Source organism: Leptopilina boulardi, unplaced genomic scaffold (assembly GCF_019393585.1).
Source record: "Leptopilina boulardi isolate dan_hultmark-lab unplaced genomic scaffold, ZJU_Lbou_2.1 LbouV2_216, whole genome shotgun sequence".
NCBI lineage: Eukaryota > Metazoa > Arthropoda > Insecta > Hymenoptera > Figitidae > Leptopilina > Leptopilina boulardi.
In genome coordinates this window covers 3,505,375-3,522,938 of record NW_026137770.1, presented here as the reverse complement: position 1 = coordinate 3,522,938, position 17,564 = coordinate 3,505,375, and the positions used below count along the sequence as shown (strand labels likewise).

General features: G+C 29.0%; 3 protein-coding genes across 3 annotated transcripts in view; 1 reads left to right on the top strand and 2 right to left on the bottom strand.

Moving 5' to 3' along the window:
• LOC127279333 (neprilysin-1) overlaps positions 1-9,264 on the bottom strand; it is a 42,850-nt gene extending 33,586 nt beyond the window's left edge. The window contains exon 1 of the mRNA XM_051301635.1: positions 9,143-9,264. Coding sequence (XP_051157592.1) covers positions 9,143-9,166 — 24 coding nt within the window. The 5' untranslated portion in view covers positions 9,167-9,264. The remainder of the gene's footprint in view (positions 1-9,142) is intronic.
• LOC127279335 (odorant receptor 67a-like) overlaps positions 1-17,564 on the bottom strand; it is a 77,904-nt gene that overhangs the window by 1,798 nt on the left and 58,542 nt on the right. The window contains exon 6 of the mRNA XM_051301636.1: positions 1,545-1,635. Coding sequence (XP_051157593.1) covers positions 1,545-1,635 — 91 coding nt within the window. The remainder of the gene's footprint in view (positions 1-1,544; positions 1,636-17,564) is intronic.
• LOC127279336 (uncharacterized) lies at positions 12,176-16,727 on the top strand. Its single transcript, XM_051301637.1, has 4 exons — positions 12,176-12,631; positions 13,086-13,308; positions 16,141-16,263; positions 16,337-16,727. Exons 1-4 carry the CDS (start codon positions 12,326-12,328, stop codon positions 16,444-16,446), a joined length of 762 nt encoding a protein of 253 aa, XP_051157594.1. The 5' UTR covers positions 12,176-12,325; the 3' UTR covers positions 16,447-16,727.

Genomic DNA, 17,564 nt, shown 5'->3' with positions numbered 1-17,564 from the left:
ATCCTTCCTCTATCCCTTTCAATATCCAGTCTATACCCATCTATCGCTTTCTATCTCCATTTCAATTAACAAATTGTTTTTCGCTTTTAATATCCTTTTCTCTATCTCTTTCAATATCCAGACTATACCCTTATATCGCTTTCTATCTCCATTCTTATCAACAAGATGTCTTTCGCTTTTAATATCCTTTTTTTATCTCTTTTAATATCCAGTCTATATCCTTTTATTGCTTTCTATATCTAGATAGATTTACAACAATTTAAAAAAAATCTTGAAAAAATGTTTTTTGCAAATTAAAATTTTTTCTTTATGGCCAAAAGATACCTTATTTGTTGTACTTTCATACGGTATGTATCATTTTTAAATATCCTAAAATATTTGAGTTCTAGAGAGCACAAAATCAAAACTATGCCCATATCTTGAGTCTCTCTCCCTACTAATTTTGAGCTCTGCATAAAATTTTAGCTTAATGGTGTTCCGCAATGGCAGGCAGTGGCTGTCTTTCAAAAATTCTCTCCTCGTAGGTGCATTTAATTTAAAAAAGATTTTTCTCTCAACTCGGATAGAAACGGAAAAATCGAAAAAATACCAGTTATCCTGAAATGTTGTACTTTCATTTACGCACAAGAAATTGAAAATTCATTGCCATAAACGACGTCAGAAACCCACATAGCACATTATATTTCCTAAATATTTCTGAAATATTTCATTGAGATTTTGAAATATTCCAAAGCGAAGTCCTTGAAATATTGCTGAAATTAGAGAAATGTCCGCCTATAAGAAATATTGCCGTGTAATTTTGCTGAAATATTTCATTAAAATATTATAGAAAAATTCCAACTTAAATGATGCGCACTGGTCGATCTCAGTTTCTATATCCTGTACAGCTGCGCAGTAGTTTTTAATTTTCTAAGATCCTAAGGTGTTGAACATGTTAGAAAATAACGATTGATTTCATATTTTACAAAAGTTTCTAACTTTCTTTGAAATATTTCCTGAATATTGCAGAGTCTTCATGTGTAATATTGCAGGAGTCTTAAATTGTAATATTTCAGCAAAATTGCACGGCATTATTTCTTATAGGCGGACATTTTCCTGTTTTCATCAACATTTCATAAACCTTGCATTGAAATATTTCAAATCTTTCAATGAAATATTCATGAAATATTTAGGAAATAAAATGTGCTGTATGGGGAAGTAAAATAAGAAATTTTTTTGTAGCCGTCAGGTGCTGCCCCAGACGCTAAATTTCAGTATACTACTTCTATTCCTCCTACTACTCCTATTTTACTTCCTGTCGTTTTATATGTGAATAAATTTTTAATTTCTTGGAGGCAAATGAAAATACACAAACTCAGGATAACTGGTATTTTATCCGATTTTGCCATTTCTGTCCGAATTGCCATTACAGAATACCGTTAATCTATATAAAATATTTTGTGCGAAAACCTGAAAATAAGGAAAAAATTTACATGTGAAATCACAACAATCACATAACCTTAAAATTTAATTTTCAACAAAAAAATAATTTCAAGAATGCTTACCACACTACCATGAATAGCCACTAACAATATTACAACTCCAAATGAGAATAATAAACAAAATGAAAAAACTTCGTTGACATCATTAACTAACCTGTTATAAAAATAAAAGTTAGTGAAGTTTGTCATTTTATGACTGGACATAAAATCGATTGAAGGTTAAAAGTCTTTGATATTCATGAACCTTTAATAGATGTTCACTAAAATTTACAATTAGTCACATTATTTGGAGAGCGAAATGTTTATCTTCTAATTGTCTCCCGATGGCGCCATATCTGTCCACTACCACATGCAATTTTCGTGTCGCGACATACAGCATAGTGTGGGTGGGTTAAAGTCGATGCAATTTTAATACAGAGCTTCAATGGGAAAATCGCATCGACTTTGACCTGCCCTTAAAATGTTAACAGTCCTTGAAATAGAATAAAAAAGGAATTAGATGTTATTAAAATGCTAACATTTCTTGAATTAGAATAAAAAAATTAAACAGTTATCAAATAAATAAATTACTTAGAATTAACATGTTTACACATTTTTAAATTAAAATAAAATAAAAATAAATTTTAAATATATAGATAGTATTTGCATATATGTAATTTAAAATTTCTTAAAAGTTACCATTAATCCTTAAAAAAATATAATTATGCATAAGTTATTATATTTATTACTTTTTATTTGTTACTTATTATTTATCGTATTTGATATTTATTGTTTACCAAAATTTTACCAAACGCAAAGGTTCGTTAGAGTGATTACAAAGCTTTGTTGGTAAAATTAAGTAACTTTCATGGTACTCTCTACCAGTGCAATCTTAGTAAATGCTACCCACAAAAATAAGTATAATTAACTTGTTCAAAATATGTCACAATAAATATTACCCTGTGGGCAAAAAACCATGTTCGTTCTAAAAACGTTTTAAGAACGTTTCATGTCCACCAAATAATGTTCTGGAACATTATTTGAACATCCATGTTCTAAAAATGTTCCAGAACATTATTTGGCGGACATGAAACGTTCTAAGAACGTCCTTAAAACGTTTTTAGAACGAACATGGTTTTTTGCTCACAGGGTAGTTATGGTTTAGGTATTTTAGTATTTATTCTTAATATATTATTTACATCAGTTGAAATAAACATTTAATGACTTATTTTTTTTAACCCTCGGAGCACATACTGGGTCACACAGACCCTGTCATTAATTTCAATGAAGTGTAATTTGAAAAGTCGGCAATACAACACGAACCTAAAGCCATATAGTGGTAACTAACTAATAAGGAATAATTAGTAACATGATAATCCAAAGAAAATAATAAAATACTAGTAAATATGTTATTAAAAAAGTATAGTTTTAAAAAGTTGTGTCAAAAATCACATTTTTATCGTCTTAAAAGTTACCTTCGTTAAACTACAAAATAAATACCTTTTTTAAAAAATAAAATAAGGTGGTATTTTTTCCCTTATTCTAACACACTTCGAGAATATAAATCCCAATTTTTAGCTTAAAATATTAAAAATTACAAAAGTTACATTTTTTTTTAAATTCAATTTTTTCTTTTTAATTAGTTAACTTCACGAATTTTTTTTCAATATGCAAATAATTTAATAATATTTCTAAACTGCATATTCTTATTTTACAAGGTTCAATGAATAAAAAAATATATTTTTTTTGTGTTGATCAGTCCAATAGTTCAAAAATGGGGGAGTTTTGTAAAGTAAACAGGGTCACAGCGACCCAGACTGTGCTACTTGTTCGAGAAAAGAGGTGTGTGCTCCGAGGGTTAATGTAAAATATAAAATTAAGAAATAACTTAACTTCGATGTAAAAAAATATGTAAAAACATTCCATACTGTGCAAAAAAAGTAAGGTCTGGTTTCGTAAAATGACTTTAAACCGTGTACACTTAAAATATTCTTTTAATAAAAACATTTTACGTAATGAAAGCACGACTTCTAATCACGACTTGTTCATTTTTAAAAAAAATTCTTCGGGTTTTATTGTTTTACTTTGATAATTAAGCACTGAACACAATACGATGTCCCTACGACGCACAACACAAGTGATACTGCCATTCATCTTTGAAATGACAAGCTGATTTTCTATTTTTTTAATTGCATTAAACTGACAACGAGATTTAACAGGATTAGTTTTTTTCAACCTCATTTCTCTTAAAAGAATTAAAACAACTCAATTTTAATGCGATTAATTTGATTACATTTTCTATTGCAGGGATGTCATAAAATTGATTTCAATATTAAATTAGATTTTTTTGCTGCCTGCACAGGCAGCCAGTGAGAGCCAATCAGAGAGTCAGTAGATTTAAATTTGAATTTTCTGTCTCTCTTACTCTTGTACGTTTCCTGCGTGGTGGGAAGCTGCCTGCCCGGTAAGAAGGCTTTCATTGAAAAACATTCAAATTTTGTATTTTAATTCAAAAACTAATCAATTTCAATATTATTGAATCCCTGATTGTGCACCTAGTTTTAATGACTAAAATTCAAATTAGATAATTCTAGATTTAAAACATTTCTATTCCGAAAAAAGACCGCCATTTTCTGTGAATTTATTTTAATACTTTTTAATGCATTAAAAAGGGAAAGGATTTACGTAATTTTAATCTGTTTTAATAACGTCACAGATATTGATATTCTAATCGAATTTAATTCCAATTTAGAATATTGAAGAAAATAGTTTTAATAACTTTGAATGTTTGAAATTGCTAATTAGAGTTTAATACAATTTAATCGAAATTTAAAGAATTAAAGAAAATAGTTTTAATGACTTTAAATGTTTGAAAGTACTTATTAGAGTGTAATACAATTTAATCGAAATTTAAAGAATTAAAGAAAATAGTTTTAATAGCATTTAATTTTTGAAATCGCTTATTAGAGTTTAATACAATTTAATACCGATATTTATAAATAAAGTGAAAATCATGATATTCTTTTCTACTACTATAAAGATTTTATTAATTTATAATTCTCTTTAGGAGACATTAATTTTTTGTACATTTATGGACAAAACACTATTATTTAATCTTCATACTGTCGAATGCCAAAATTAATAATTAATTAACTTATGGAAAAATTTGCTTATATCGACTTTATGAGTAAAAATTAATGAAATATCATATATTGTTATCACTATTTTTAGAATTTGAAGTGATAAGAAGTAAATAAAGTAGGGCGAAAAATTTTTAGAGTGTAATTAATAAATAATATATTTTGAAATTTTTTATTATTGAAAGAAAAAAATTATTGAATTGAAAATTATACAGACAAATTTTGAATAACATAACTATTATTTGGAAGTATATAATAATAAGACATAATTGCGAAGACAATTTTAAAAATATTTTATTAACAAATATCAGCTTATTCTTCAAATTTAATGTACAGAAAGATGATTCACTGGGCCTCAATAGAATTTGGGATTTCGCAAACATATTGCTTAGATTTTAAATCAATAACCATAACCTTGGAGTGAAAATCGGATAAAGTAATTGGTGAATGATCAATATTTTCAGTTTTAGTACCTTAATGCTTAATCTACATGTATTGTTTGGTAAAACAAATATTCCAGTAATTTGAACAATTTTTCCAGTTTTTAATTTTACAACTGTATCGTCGAATTTTTTTGATCGAAGATATTTAGTGCTACTATAAATACGATTTTCATAAATACACCGTTCAAATTCTTTTTCTGTAACACTTGAAAAAATATTCTTAGTGTTACGACCAAACAAAGTTACATTGCCAATTTTTGTAGCAATGCAGTAAATGTCTTTGACATGAATAAATATGCGCAGTATTGTTTTGCTTTTTCGGACATTTCGTCATTTGGTGGCATTATTCGATACTTTAAAAGGTTTAATGATTTCGTGGTCATTTGTTGTTCCACGCTTTTTGGTCCATTAATTGTTTGTTTTAAACTAAAAATATTATTTTCAAAGGGAAACGCAGAAGTTGCCCACAGTGGGCTAGAGAATTCGACAGACATTCTTAGATGTAAAAGAGCATGCACATTAAAAGTCATACTTTTTGTCCCGTACAAATTTTCGTACTTCGCAACAAAAGAAATTAAATCTTGCTCACATTTATCAAGTTCCTCCAACGTAATACTCATTTTAAACAAAGTGTACATACTATTGACAAATAACGCGAAATGTTCCAATAACTCTATTGATATTAAATCAGAGCATAGTGGTAAGCATAAATAGAGCATCCACGATTTCCAATGTGTACCTTTCCGAAGGCTTTTTTCCGATATTTTTAGTAAAACTCTTCGTAATTCGCGAGGTAGAAGTATTTGTAAAAGACGCTCGTCGATAGTTTTACGTTGCGCAGGTTTTAATTGTTTATAGAAAAAAGACCACACTTGTTGCGTTACACCAAGAACAGCATTATGCAGATAATCGAGAATGAAACTCCAAACCATATCAATGTTTGGTAGATTCTAAAATACCGAAGAATCTTTGTCTCTACTAAATTCTTTATTATATAATATTGTCATTTCAACGTCTTTCATATGCGAATAATGTGTTCTAAGTGCAGGTTCAACCGATAAGCAGGGAAATTTAATTCCTTTCTTATTGATATAAACTTCTCGATGGTAACAGTAGCTGCACCCAAAGAAACCGTTAAATTAAAAACGGTTCTGCAAAATGGGTTTAGCAACTCAGTCGGCGACGATAAATAGCGGAGTAAACCGTAAGTTTAATTCTCTGTTTTCGGATTCTACTTTGATATTAATGCCTTTGGAGTATAATGCTTCTGCTTGTTTAACAAATTCATTAATAAAAAGATTCATAAGCTTGGGGTTCGGTTCGTGAGAAACAACCAGTACTGCAGATAAAAGCACATACTTAAAACGAAGATTGACAGGTAAATTGTTCAGCATTATTTGTAGAGGCCAGAAACCTCTTTTTGAGACATTAAAGAGAGGAGTACCATCTGTGCTATTTTGCATAAGTTACTGTTGAAGAATACTCTTTGATTGTTTTTATACCCAATAAACTATCATGGACGTCGTGCATTATATCTGCGTTTCTTTCCTTTAAAATATTCTCAGGTACAAAAAATTGTATAATGTCTTCTTTTTCTAACAGTGTTTTTAGCTGATATTCTAAGTCGACAGTCAAAAACAGATTTCGGTTACTTAATGCTATGTTAAAAGTTTATATTTTCAAGTGCGCCATTTTTATATGCTTTTACAATTAAGACCTCAGAAATACACTTCCAAAATAGGTTTTTAAATTGGCAAATTTTTTTTAACAATGACACTTCCATGAACAAAAGAATTTACCGACTTAACCTTCGAAATAGCAGAAACCATGTTGAAGCATTCCTTGAATTAAAATTAAAGTAAATATTATGTTTATGAGTAATAAAATACTTACAATTATTTGACGAATTATACAATTGTTGAAAAGAATCTTCCCATTTTCTTTCCGTTCTAGTAGATGTTATTCCTTTCTTGTATTTCGGATCCAAGTTAGTTTATAAAACTTTCGTTTCGCGGTGGTGATTTGACCTCGTCCATTTCTCTTCTGTCAAAAAGATTTTTGACATATTTTATTATTTCAAAAAGACAAATGGAAAAAAATTAAAAACAATATATTTAAAAAATTGCATAATAGGAGTGAGTATGTACAAATAAACGTGAGAATTCAGAACAATATTTGAGGGGCTGATAGTAAAAATGCGTTAAAAAATTCTCGGAAGCAAGAGGAAAATAAAGTACTTTTTATTCGGAAGAAGGAAACAAATGATGGTCAACGAATAAAAATGAAATGTAATTTTTTCACAGAAAAAACGGAATAAGATTTTATTGGCGCAAAAATGAGTAAGAAATTTGTCCCATTTTTGCTCGCATTAATCTTTCATTTATTTTAAATTCCGTTATAATTAGGAATTTGTTTTCTATAATTTTTTTTTTAATTCTTATGTTGAATGATCCTTTTGAAAAACTTATTTAAAAAATTATAAGGTAAATAATTAAAGCGAAAAAAATTAAATTAATTCAAAGCAATTAATTACTTTCTTAGTAATAAGTTATCGGTTTACCCTCGAAAGCTGATAGATATTTTCATTTGTTTTTTAACAAGACTATAACTTTTACATGGAAACGAATAAAAAATGGTCTTCTGGAATTATAAGATTATAACAGAAATATTTTTTTCGATTGGTGAATACTCTTACTTTCTATGCAATAAATTTCATTTAAAAAAGTGATGACATGTTTAAAAAGACAATTTCAATATAAAATAATGGCTTCAATTTGAGTAACAATATTTTATAAAATTAAATTAAACAAGACATTTTTTAACTTAAAAAATATTTTTTTATTTAAATAATTATTCAGCCAATAGATTTGTTTTAATTTAATTTTTAAAGAACTGAAATTTTTTTCAATATCAACTTTACATTATTAAAGTAAAAAAAAAATTTTTAAATAAAATGTAAAAATAAAAATTCAATATTAAAAATTTCATACAAATATTATTATGATAACACGTCGAGCAATGTAATAAAAAAATTGTAAATTCTATGGCGAATTAATTTATAAATTTTTTGACCATATATAAATTTATGTTAAAGGAAAATTAGAAAAATGAAATTTTGAATTCGGAAAAAAAAACAAATTTTGATTACGAGCAAAAGTGGGATAGACATATAACCTGTTTTTGCGCATTATTCTTTAAACAATTCGTTTTTTGTCGCGGTTAATTATTATGCCTTTTTTTCGCTTGAACATAATTAAATATCTCTTGTTCTGAGTATTTCTATAACGCATTTTTACTATCAGCCCCTAATTTATGAAAAACAATTTAAAATTTCCAGAAACTGCTGCACGCGTACCTTACAAATACATTTTTACAAAAAAAAATAATATAAATCGGGAAAATATACTAAACAATCTTAGTAAAGTCTTTTAAAAAAAAAATGTATAACTGCAAATAAAGGAGAAAAACTATGTAAAATTGCAAGAAATGTCTTATGAAGTTCGGTAGAGAAATTTCATTAAAGAATGTTAGAAAAGAAAATTAAAAATTTTTTACTAATATTCAATAATAATTAGTACGTTACTGTGCGGTTCTAAATTTCTATTCATATTTTCAAGTGTACCATAAAATATACTACTGCTAATTTGTGGTTAGGATCATTATGGAGAAACATTTTTGACTACAAAAGTTGTTAAATGATTTTTACTTACCAATCTTCTTGACACTTTTTTCCCTCGGTAATTTTACAAAAATGTACACAATGAACAAAAAGTTCGAAATTATAGAAATACTTTTTTCTATTTCACGGTCGACAATGCGTGAGGAAGTCAGAGTCAATGACCGCATCGTAATAGAAAATCGAAAATCTAACAAACCCGCATTAAATTTCAAATACTTGAAACATTCCACCAATTGCCTCCATAAAGTTAAACCAATAGAAATCAATGACTCGCTCTTCCAACCAATGAGGACAAACCTCATTGGTTTGTGAGTTTAACGTGGTTTCACTCGTGGTTTTTTTATAAGTGTGCTCGGAGGTAAGGATTAATGTGGTTAAAAGTGTTAATTACAGTAGTTAAAAATGGCAAAATTTGCTTACGTGAAAGATTACTTGGCAAAACATTGCTACACAGTTCCAGTAACAAACATCCACAAATTTGAGGATCAGGTTCAACACGATCCGACTCAAGGCTATAAAGTTGAAGTTGAAGGGAAAATCATTGTGGCATCAATAATAATTACTGCGAGTAAATACCTAATTCTTCTTCATTTTGCTTCCTACAAATTGTTTATGTATTCTTATAATTAATTATCATTTCTCTCTAACCGGTATTAAAGGAGCACGTGCAGCCTCGTGCGCGTGGTTTAGCACGTTTCAATATTTTTACCTATTTAATTTTCTTTTATTTTGTTTTTATTTATTTTTTTCATTTTTTGAAGCGCATGAATAGACCCCCATTTCAGTTTTTCGAATATGTATATTACAGAAATCCATTTTAATGTAACGAATAAAACACAATTTGTAAAAACTGTAATGAGCAGTTTATTATACATAATTAAAATTTATTCGAATAATTCCTTGATAAAATTTTTATTGCTTCAAATTGTCATTCACAAGAATTTTGATATTATCGAATTAGCATTTTTCATAATTTTTCTTTTTCTATAAAATTAAAAACATTCTCTGAAGTTAGATTAATTATTTTGCATTTAAAATAATTTAAAGAATTCCTTAATTTATTATTAAATTTTATGTTTTCCGAATTTTTATTTTAATGAATTGTTTAATATTATATTCCTTTGTTCCCAAATTGCCATTTGACTGAATTCTTTATCCTTCATTTATCCTTGGTTTTGTTTCGCCAAATATTTATTCTTTCGAATCATCATCAACCTTAATTGGAAGATCGGAATTCTTTTTAACGGATTTCCGGTTGAAAGTGGCCCGAAATTTTAAAACAAACTTTTCTATTTGCCTTTTTTAAATTTCAAGTCTGTTTTTTGAAAGTTGAACGGAAATTCTTTGGAACAATGACAATTTAGTACAATATTCCAATTTGGGCTTCTAATGATTCGAGAAATAAATATTTGATAATACAAAAATTAGGATAAATGAAAAACAGGTCAAATGGCAATCGGGAAAAAAACTAATTCGATTAATTAAAAAATAAAAATGTAATCATAAAAAAATTATTAAAAATGCTATGTCGATAGAATAATCAATATGTGAAATTATAAATAATATTAAAATTAGTATTAATGACAATTCGAAGAAATAAAAATTAACCCCATTTTTGATAACCAAAAAACATCTGTAATTTGATTTTTTATGAAACATTGAAATTAACACCTTCTTAGAATTATCTAAATCCTTGATGTAGGACGGAGAGGTCTTTAGTTTTCAGATCAAGGGTTTCCATTTAACTTGAGATGGTAATTACTCAGAAACTAAGCCTATAAAAAAAATTGCAAGATGACTTTTTGATTTGTTATTGTTTTCCTCTTCACTTTTCTAATATATTCTCTTGAGACAGCGACACGTTGTACATTTTGTACTTACATGTATATAATATATTTTTTTTATTAAAAACAGCTTAATAGAACTGGACTTGTCGATCCGGAATCGTTTAGGCGCAGTGAGGGCTTAAGAAGACCTCTGACTTCTATTTCAAACCTCATTAATATTGAAACAAGTACTGATGACAAGTCTTTCCATCCACCTATCTCCCAGACAAATGTTGGTCATGGACCAAATATTATGAATGTCATGGTAAAAAACTATATTAAATTATTACAAAAATAATATTGAACTGTAAGTAAAATTTATTTTTCGTTTACAGATTACTGGGGGAAATGATGACGGTGAAAAGAAATTAGAGACAGCGTCAACGAGTAATGGAAAGTCTTCTCATCCACCTATTTCTGAGAAAAATGTTGGTCATGGACCAAATATTGTAAATGGAATGGTAAAAAAATTATTAAATTATTTTAAACATTTTATTTTACTCCATAAAAAATTTATTTTTTATTTACAGATTAATGGGAGAAGTGATGACAGGCAAAATAAATTACAGAGTCTCAACGAGTAATGAAAAGTCTACACAACCACGTTGTACATTAAAGACAAATATTGACCATGGACCAAATATTATAGATAGAATAGTAGGAAAAGATTCTGAGAAGGATGGTGACCATAACATAAGCTCAAATTAAGAAGTGGATTTTTAAAATCAATTAAAATATAATTAATATTGAAGATCACAAATTTTCAAGTGTCCTTAGATGCAATTTTTAGAAAAAATTAATTCGACTTAATATTTATTTCTTATAGCGTTTATTAAACAGTTTGTGTTTTTTCTTACGGATCAGTGAAAAATTGCAATTTCCATCCGATTTTAATTCACGAAGACTTGTTTTTTTTCTCTCCAAGATTCTATTTAATCGTTCACTTTTTAACTGCAATAAAATTATTTAAGTCAAAAGTTATTGAAAAATTGTTTTTTGATTTTTAAATAATTTTTGAATCAAATAATTTTATTACAATTAATAAGATAAAGGTTAAAAAGAATCTTTCATTATAATAAACCAGCGTGCATCAAAATCGAATGCAAATTGCGATTTTTCTCCGAAATATCAAAAAAAAACACAAAATGATAAATAATCACTTTTTAATAGAAAAAATTGCTCGACAAATTACTTTTTTCTGGACATTGCATCTATGAAAACTTCAAAATTTGTAATGGTCAATATTAATTATATTTTTATAGATTTTAATAAGTATTTCTTAGTTTGAGGTTATGCAGATGTATGGTCAGTTGACTGAAAGAAGACATTTACTAAATTTTAGAAAGGGTAAAATAATTTTTGACATAAATATTTGCATTTTAGGGAAAACGTTTAAAAATGGAAAATATTAATATAAAGTATACCAAACTTTAGAAACTATTTATTAACTTTAATATAATTTATATTAAACTCAAACTCAAACATTAGTAAATGTAACTTTGAAATAAATTATATATTTAAGTTCGTAAATAAGTTCTAAAGTTCGCTACACTTTATTTATTAATATTTCCTATTTTTACACGATTTCCCTAAATTGCAAATATTTATGATAAAGTTTATTGTTACCTTTCTAAAATTTAGAAACTGTCTTCTTTCAGTGACACTTCTTAAATTATCACAAAAATTCTATTTTACTCCATCTAAAATTGAATTTGGTTTACACAATGAAAGAAGGAATGATGAAGGCGGCAAGAAATTAGAGAGAGCAGAAAGCCAGATGGATATGAAAAATTCAATAATCATGAAAATGAAAAAGCAGCTACAGACGGCCAGTGAAGAATATGGAAAATTAAAGAATGTTTTACAACAGAAGGAAGAAGAATATTACGAGATGAAGGAAAAACTAACAAAAACTGAAGAAGAATTGCATTACGTCAACGACTTAAATAGAAAATGGCAAGCGAAATATATGAATAAATACGATGATATACATCGTTTGTTTGAAGAGTGGAAGCAGTCTTCCCAAAAAGAAGCCGACCACGATGCAACTCCGGTTAGGTTCATCAAAGATGACGGAAAAACTGTAAGTATAATTCACACAATACCGGTCACACTTGTGGGACCACCCATTTTTTTAAGGCCACAAAACATCTTAAAACGTAAAAAGCATCATAACTGAAATTTCTCTTTCCTTATTTTCCAAAAGGTGATAAAATTCTAAAAAGATTGAGACCAAAAGGAAGTAATTTTGTTAATAAAATTTTATTAAAATATCACCTCCTTAAGATTCTGTTAATCGAATATTAACAAAATTACTTCTTTTTCGTCTTAACATACTAAGAATTTTATGACCTTTTAGAAAATGAGGGAGAAAAAATTTTAGTTTATACGTTTTACGTTCTAAGATGCTTTTTGGTCATCAAAAGATGGGTGGCTCCACAATTCTGATCGGCAGTATACTTCTGTATAAATGTTATTTTTAAGTTTAAACTTGTGGATTTAATGTTTTGTAATAAAAAAATCGAATTGTATTTCAGATGCATATTGGGCGTGGAATCTACTTGGATAAAACTTTCTACACATTGGCTGCAACAGGAGTCACGGTGAAAAGCAAACGTAAATTTGTACGTAACATAATGATTATTGTGTTTGGTTATGACACTCTAGCTAAAAGTACAGTCACTGGGCGACCAAGTAATCTGCAAGAAAAACCAAAGAAACCAGACGCACTTGATCACCAAAAGTTATTGGCTATAAGAGGTAACAATTGCATTGTGCACAATATTTTTTAACACAACGTTACATTTAAAGGATTGTCCATATACCAGGTGGACAGTTTTAGGGGGCGGGTGTTTTAACCCTTTCGTGCCTCCGGTACATATATGTACCACTTACAAAATTTGATGTAACTCTTACAAATTTAACCCAATCAGTAATTCCAATGGATAGTTTTATTGACAATCGTTATTACTATATGTTAAAAAATAGAAAACAGTATAATGCAGTTATAATTATTTTAAACAATAGGTACAACATTGATAAAAAATTAACAAAAGTTATATATCAATAATGTTAAGTCATTCATTTAGGCTTCATCCGTTTTTAACAACACATTGACTTTTAATATTTTCGAGGTCGATGATTACGAAACTGGAGTCAGATTTTCAAAATGCAAAATGGCGGATCCAATATGGCGGTCGAATATCCAAAATTTTATCTGTTCTCTTCAAATTCGTCACTCGGGGGTTTTTGGGGTCGCTGATTACGAATCTGAAGTCAGATTTTCAAAATTCAAAATGGCGGATCCAATATGGAGGAATAAATTTCAAAATTTCACCGACTTCCCTGAAAACTCTTCACTCGGGGGTTATTAAAATTATTATTTTATTAAACTAATTATATTGGAATTATTAATTTTATTTTAATCACCATCTTAAAATTATATTTAATTAATTTCTTTCATATTACAAATTTTTGTATTTTGTCATATGTAAAGCTTACATCGATTTTAAAAATTTCTCGCGACTCACATGATAATGAAATTCATCCACCTTGTTAAAATAGGGTTCTTGGCGAAGGTTCACTGTAAAAAAAACCTAACGCGCCTTATTCGGAACCTCTTAGGTGGTGTGGAAGACTGTCACCGCTGCAAACAATTGATTTGAAAGTGAGAAAAATTTAAGAATTTCTAAAAATTTTTTGAACAAACTCGATCCGTCATTTTGAATTTTGAAAATCTGACTGCAGATTCGTAATCAGCGACCTCAAAAACCCCCGAGTGATGAGTTTTAAGGGGAACAGATAAAATTTTGAAAATTTGTCCGCCATATTGGATCCGCCATTTTGAATTTTGAAAATCTGACTTCAGATTCGTAATCAGCGACGCCAAAAACCCCAGAGTGATGAGTTTTAAGGGGAACAGATAACATTTTGAAAATTTGTCCGCCATATTGGATCCGTCATTTTGAATTTTGAAAATCTGACTGCAGATTCGTAATCAGCGACCTCAAAAACCCCCGAGTGATGAGTTTTAAGGGGAACAGATAAAATTTTGAAAATTTGTCCGCCATATTGGATCCGCCATTTTGAATTTTGAAAATCTGACTTCAGATTCGTAATCAGCGACGCCAAAAACCCCAGAGTGATGAGTTTTAAGGGGAACAGATAACATTTTGAAAATTTGTCCGCCATATTGGATCCGCCATTTTGAATTTTGAAAATCTGACTGCAGATTCGTAATCAGCGACCTCAAAAACCCCCGAGTGATGAGTTTTAAGGGGAACAGATAAAATTTTGAAAATTTGTCCGCCATATTGGATCCGCCATTTTGAATTTTGAAAATCTGACTTCAGATTCGTAATCAGCGACGCCAAAAACCCCAGAGTGATGAGTTTTAAGGGGAACAGATAACATTTTGAAAATTTGTCCGCCATATTGGATCCGCCATTTTGAATTTTGAAAATCTGACTTCAGATTCGTAATCAGCGACCCCAAAAACCCCCGAGTGATGAGTTTTAAGGGGAACAGATAAAATTTTGAAAATTTGTCCGCCATATTGGATCCGCCATTTTGAATTTTGAAAATCTGACTTCAGATTCGTAATCAGCGACGCCAAAAACCCCAGAGTGATGAGTTTTAAGGGGAACAGATAACATTTTGAAAATTTGTCCGCCATATTGGATCCGCCATTTTGAATTTTGAAAATCTGACTTCAGATTCGTAATCAGCGACCCCAAAAACCCCCGAGTGATGAGTTTTAAGGGGAACAGATAAAATTTTGAAAATTTGTCCGCCATATTGGATCCGCCATTTTGAATTTTGAAAATCTGACTTCAGATTCGTAATCAGCGACCCCAAAAACCCCCGAGTGATGAGTTTTAAGGGGAACAGATAAAATTTTGAAAATTTGTCCGCCATATTGGATCCGCCATTTTGAATTTTCAAAATCTGACTTCAAATTCGAAATCAGCGCCCCCAAAAACCCCCGAGTGACGAGTTTCAACAATATCTATAAGCTAGGTTGCCCGGGGCACGAAAGGGTTAAAGCTAATGTCCACATTGACCTACAAAAAATGTTGTTTTAATAAGATTTCAAATTACTTCTGGAACAATGATTATTTTTTAAAGTTCTTTATCTCATTTAAAAGCCTATTAACTATAGAATTGACATTACTTATAAGCATTAACGTGTAATTTTTTCCTTGAAAAATACAAGCCGTGAAAATGGCAAAACACGCATTTTACACCAAAAAGTGCACACGTGCAAGTTGCACGTCAATGCTAAAGAGTACTATAAATTCTATAGAAAGTTAGCTTTAAAATAAGCTCAATATTCTCAATATTCTCAGAACTTTATCACCTTTTAAAAAATGAGGGAGAAGAAATTTTAATAATAATACTTTTTTACATTTCAAGATGTGTTTTGTTCATGGGGGGAGGGGGTAAGAAGTAATTGAAAATTATCCACGTGGTATGTGGACGGCCCCTTATTGAATTTTAACATTTAATTTTAATTTATTATTTTAAATCGAGACGCATAATCATTCCCAAAATGTGGTTCACTAAAAATTAATGTAAAATACGTATTTTTAGATATTTACGCATTCTTTTTAAAAGACACTTTCAATCTAACAAACTCTGAGGCTGAAATTGAAGCAAATAAATATACTGACATAATGTCTAAAAAAATTTCTTCCTTGAAAGACATACAGAATAGTGAGTAAATAATCCTTTAAATTCATGTAAAAATTAAATTACTTGTTTCTCAATGATATATTGTTCATTTCAGAACCTGAAAAACCTGTGAGAAAAACACTAGGAAAAAATAAACCAGATCCTCTACAAATTGACGGAAATTTGGAACAGCAAAGCCTTAACGATAATAATAATATTCTTTAAGACAGCCATCAAGACAATATTCGAGAAAATCATCAAGCCGATCCTCAAGACAAAGTTGAAGACGATCTCGAAGACAATCTTCAAAAAAAATTGAAGCTATTGTCCAAGCCAGTCCTCAAGCCGATCTTCAAGACGAAGTTGAAGACGATCTCCAAGACGAAATTGAAGTCGATCATCAAGAAGAAATTGAAGCCGATCTTTAAGACGAAATTGAAGACGGTCTTCAAAACGAAATTAACGAAAATTAAGTTTTTTTATTATTAAATTATACGATTGTTAAGTTATGTATAATTATTTTTATGAGTACAAATATGGCTTATAAAAAAGCTGTTATATACGAATGTAGATCTCAAATTATCTTTCATTATATTTATGAATAAAAATATTTTATTTAAAACATCTGTGTTAAGTTCTTTACTTTTATGTTTACAATATACTTCAAATTACTTAAAAATAAATACATAGTATTAATTTTAATCTTTATTTAAGTAGTCATTTTTACTACATTTATTTCTATACCATTAAAAAGCATTAATTTTGCACCCATTCAATATATTTTAATTCCACTATTTCATACATTTCATTTTAATACATTTAAATACTTTTTTCTATACTAATTAATTCATCAAGTATTAAATTGCATTAAACAGTAACTTTCTTTTTCACAACTTTTTGAATTAAAAGACCATGCACAATCAGGGATTAAAATGTTTTAAAACTTTGAATACTTTTTAATGCCTGCCTTCTTACCGGGTGTGCAGGCAGCCGGAGGTGTGCGAGCGCCTTAATTTTTCAGAATTAAACGGTTTAAAACTGATTTTAGTTTACGCTGTTGGTATAACAATTCAAGTGTAAACATTTTCTACACTAGATTTTCAAAGAATTAAATTGGATAGAAATGAAAACAGTAGTTTTACCAGAAAATAAATTGAAATGAAACTGGACAAAAACGAAATTTGTTTGGATTAAAGTGTGTTCGGGCCATCGGGAGACAAGAACTGAAACATTTCCTTCTTCGAAGGACATGACTAAATGCATTAGACCTATACGATTTTATGTCCCGTCTTAAAGTGACAGACTAGTCTCTTAATGCAAAATGGTATTTGATTTGGCGTGGA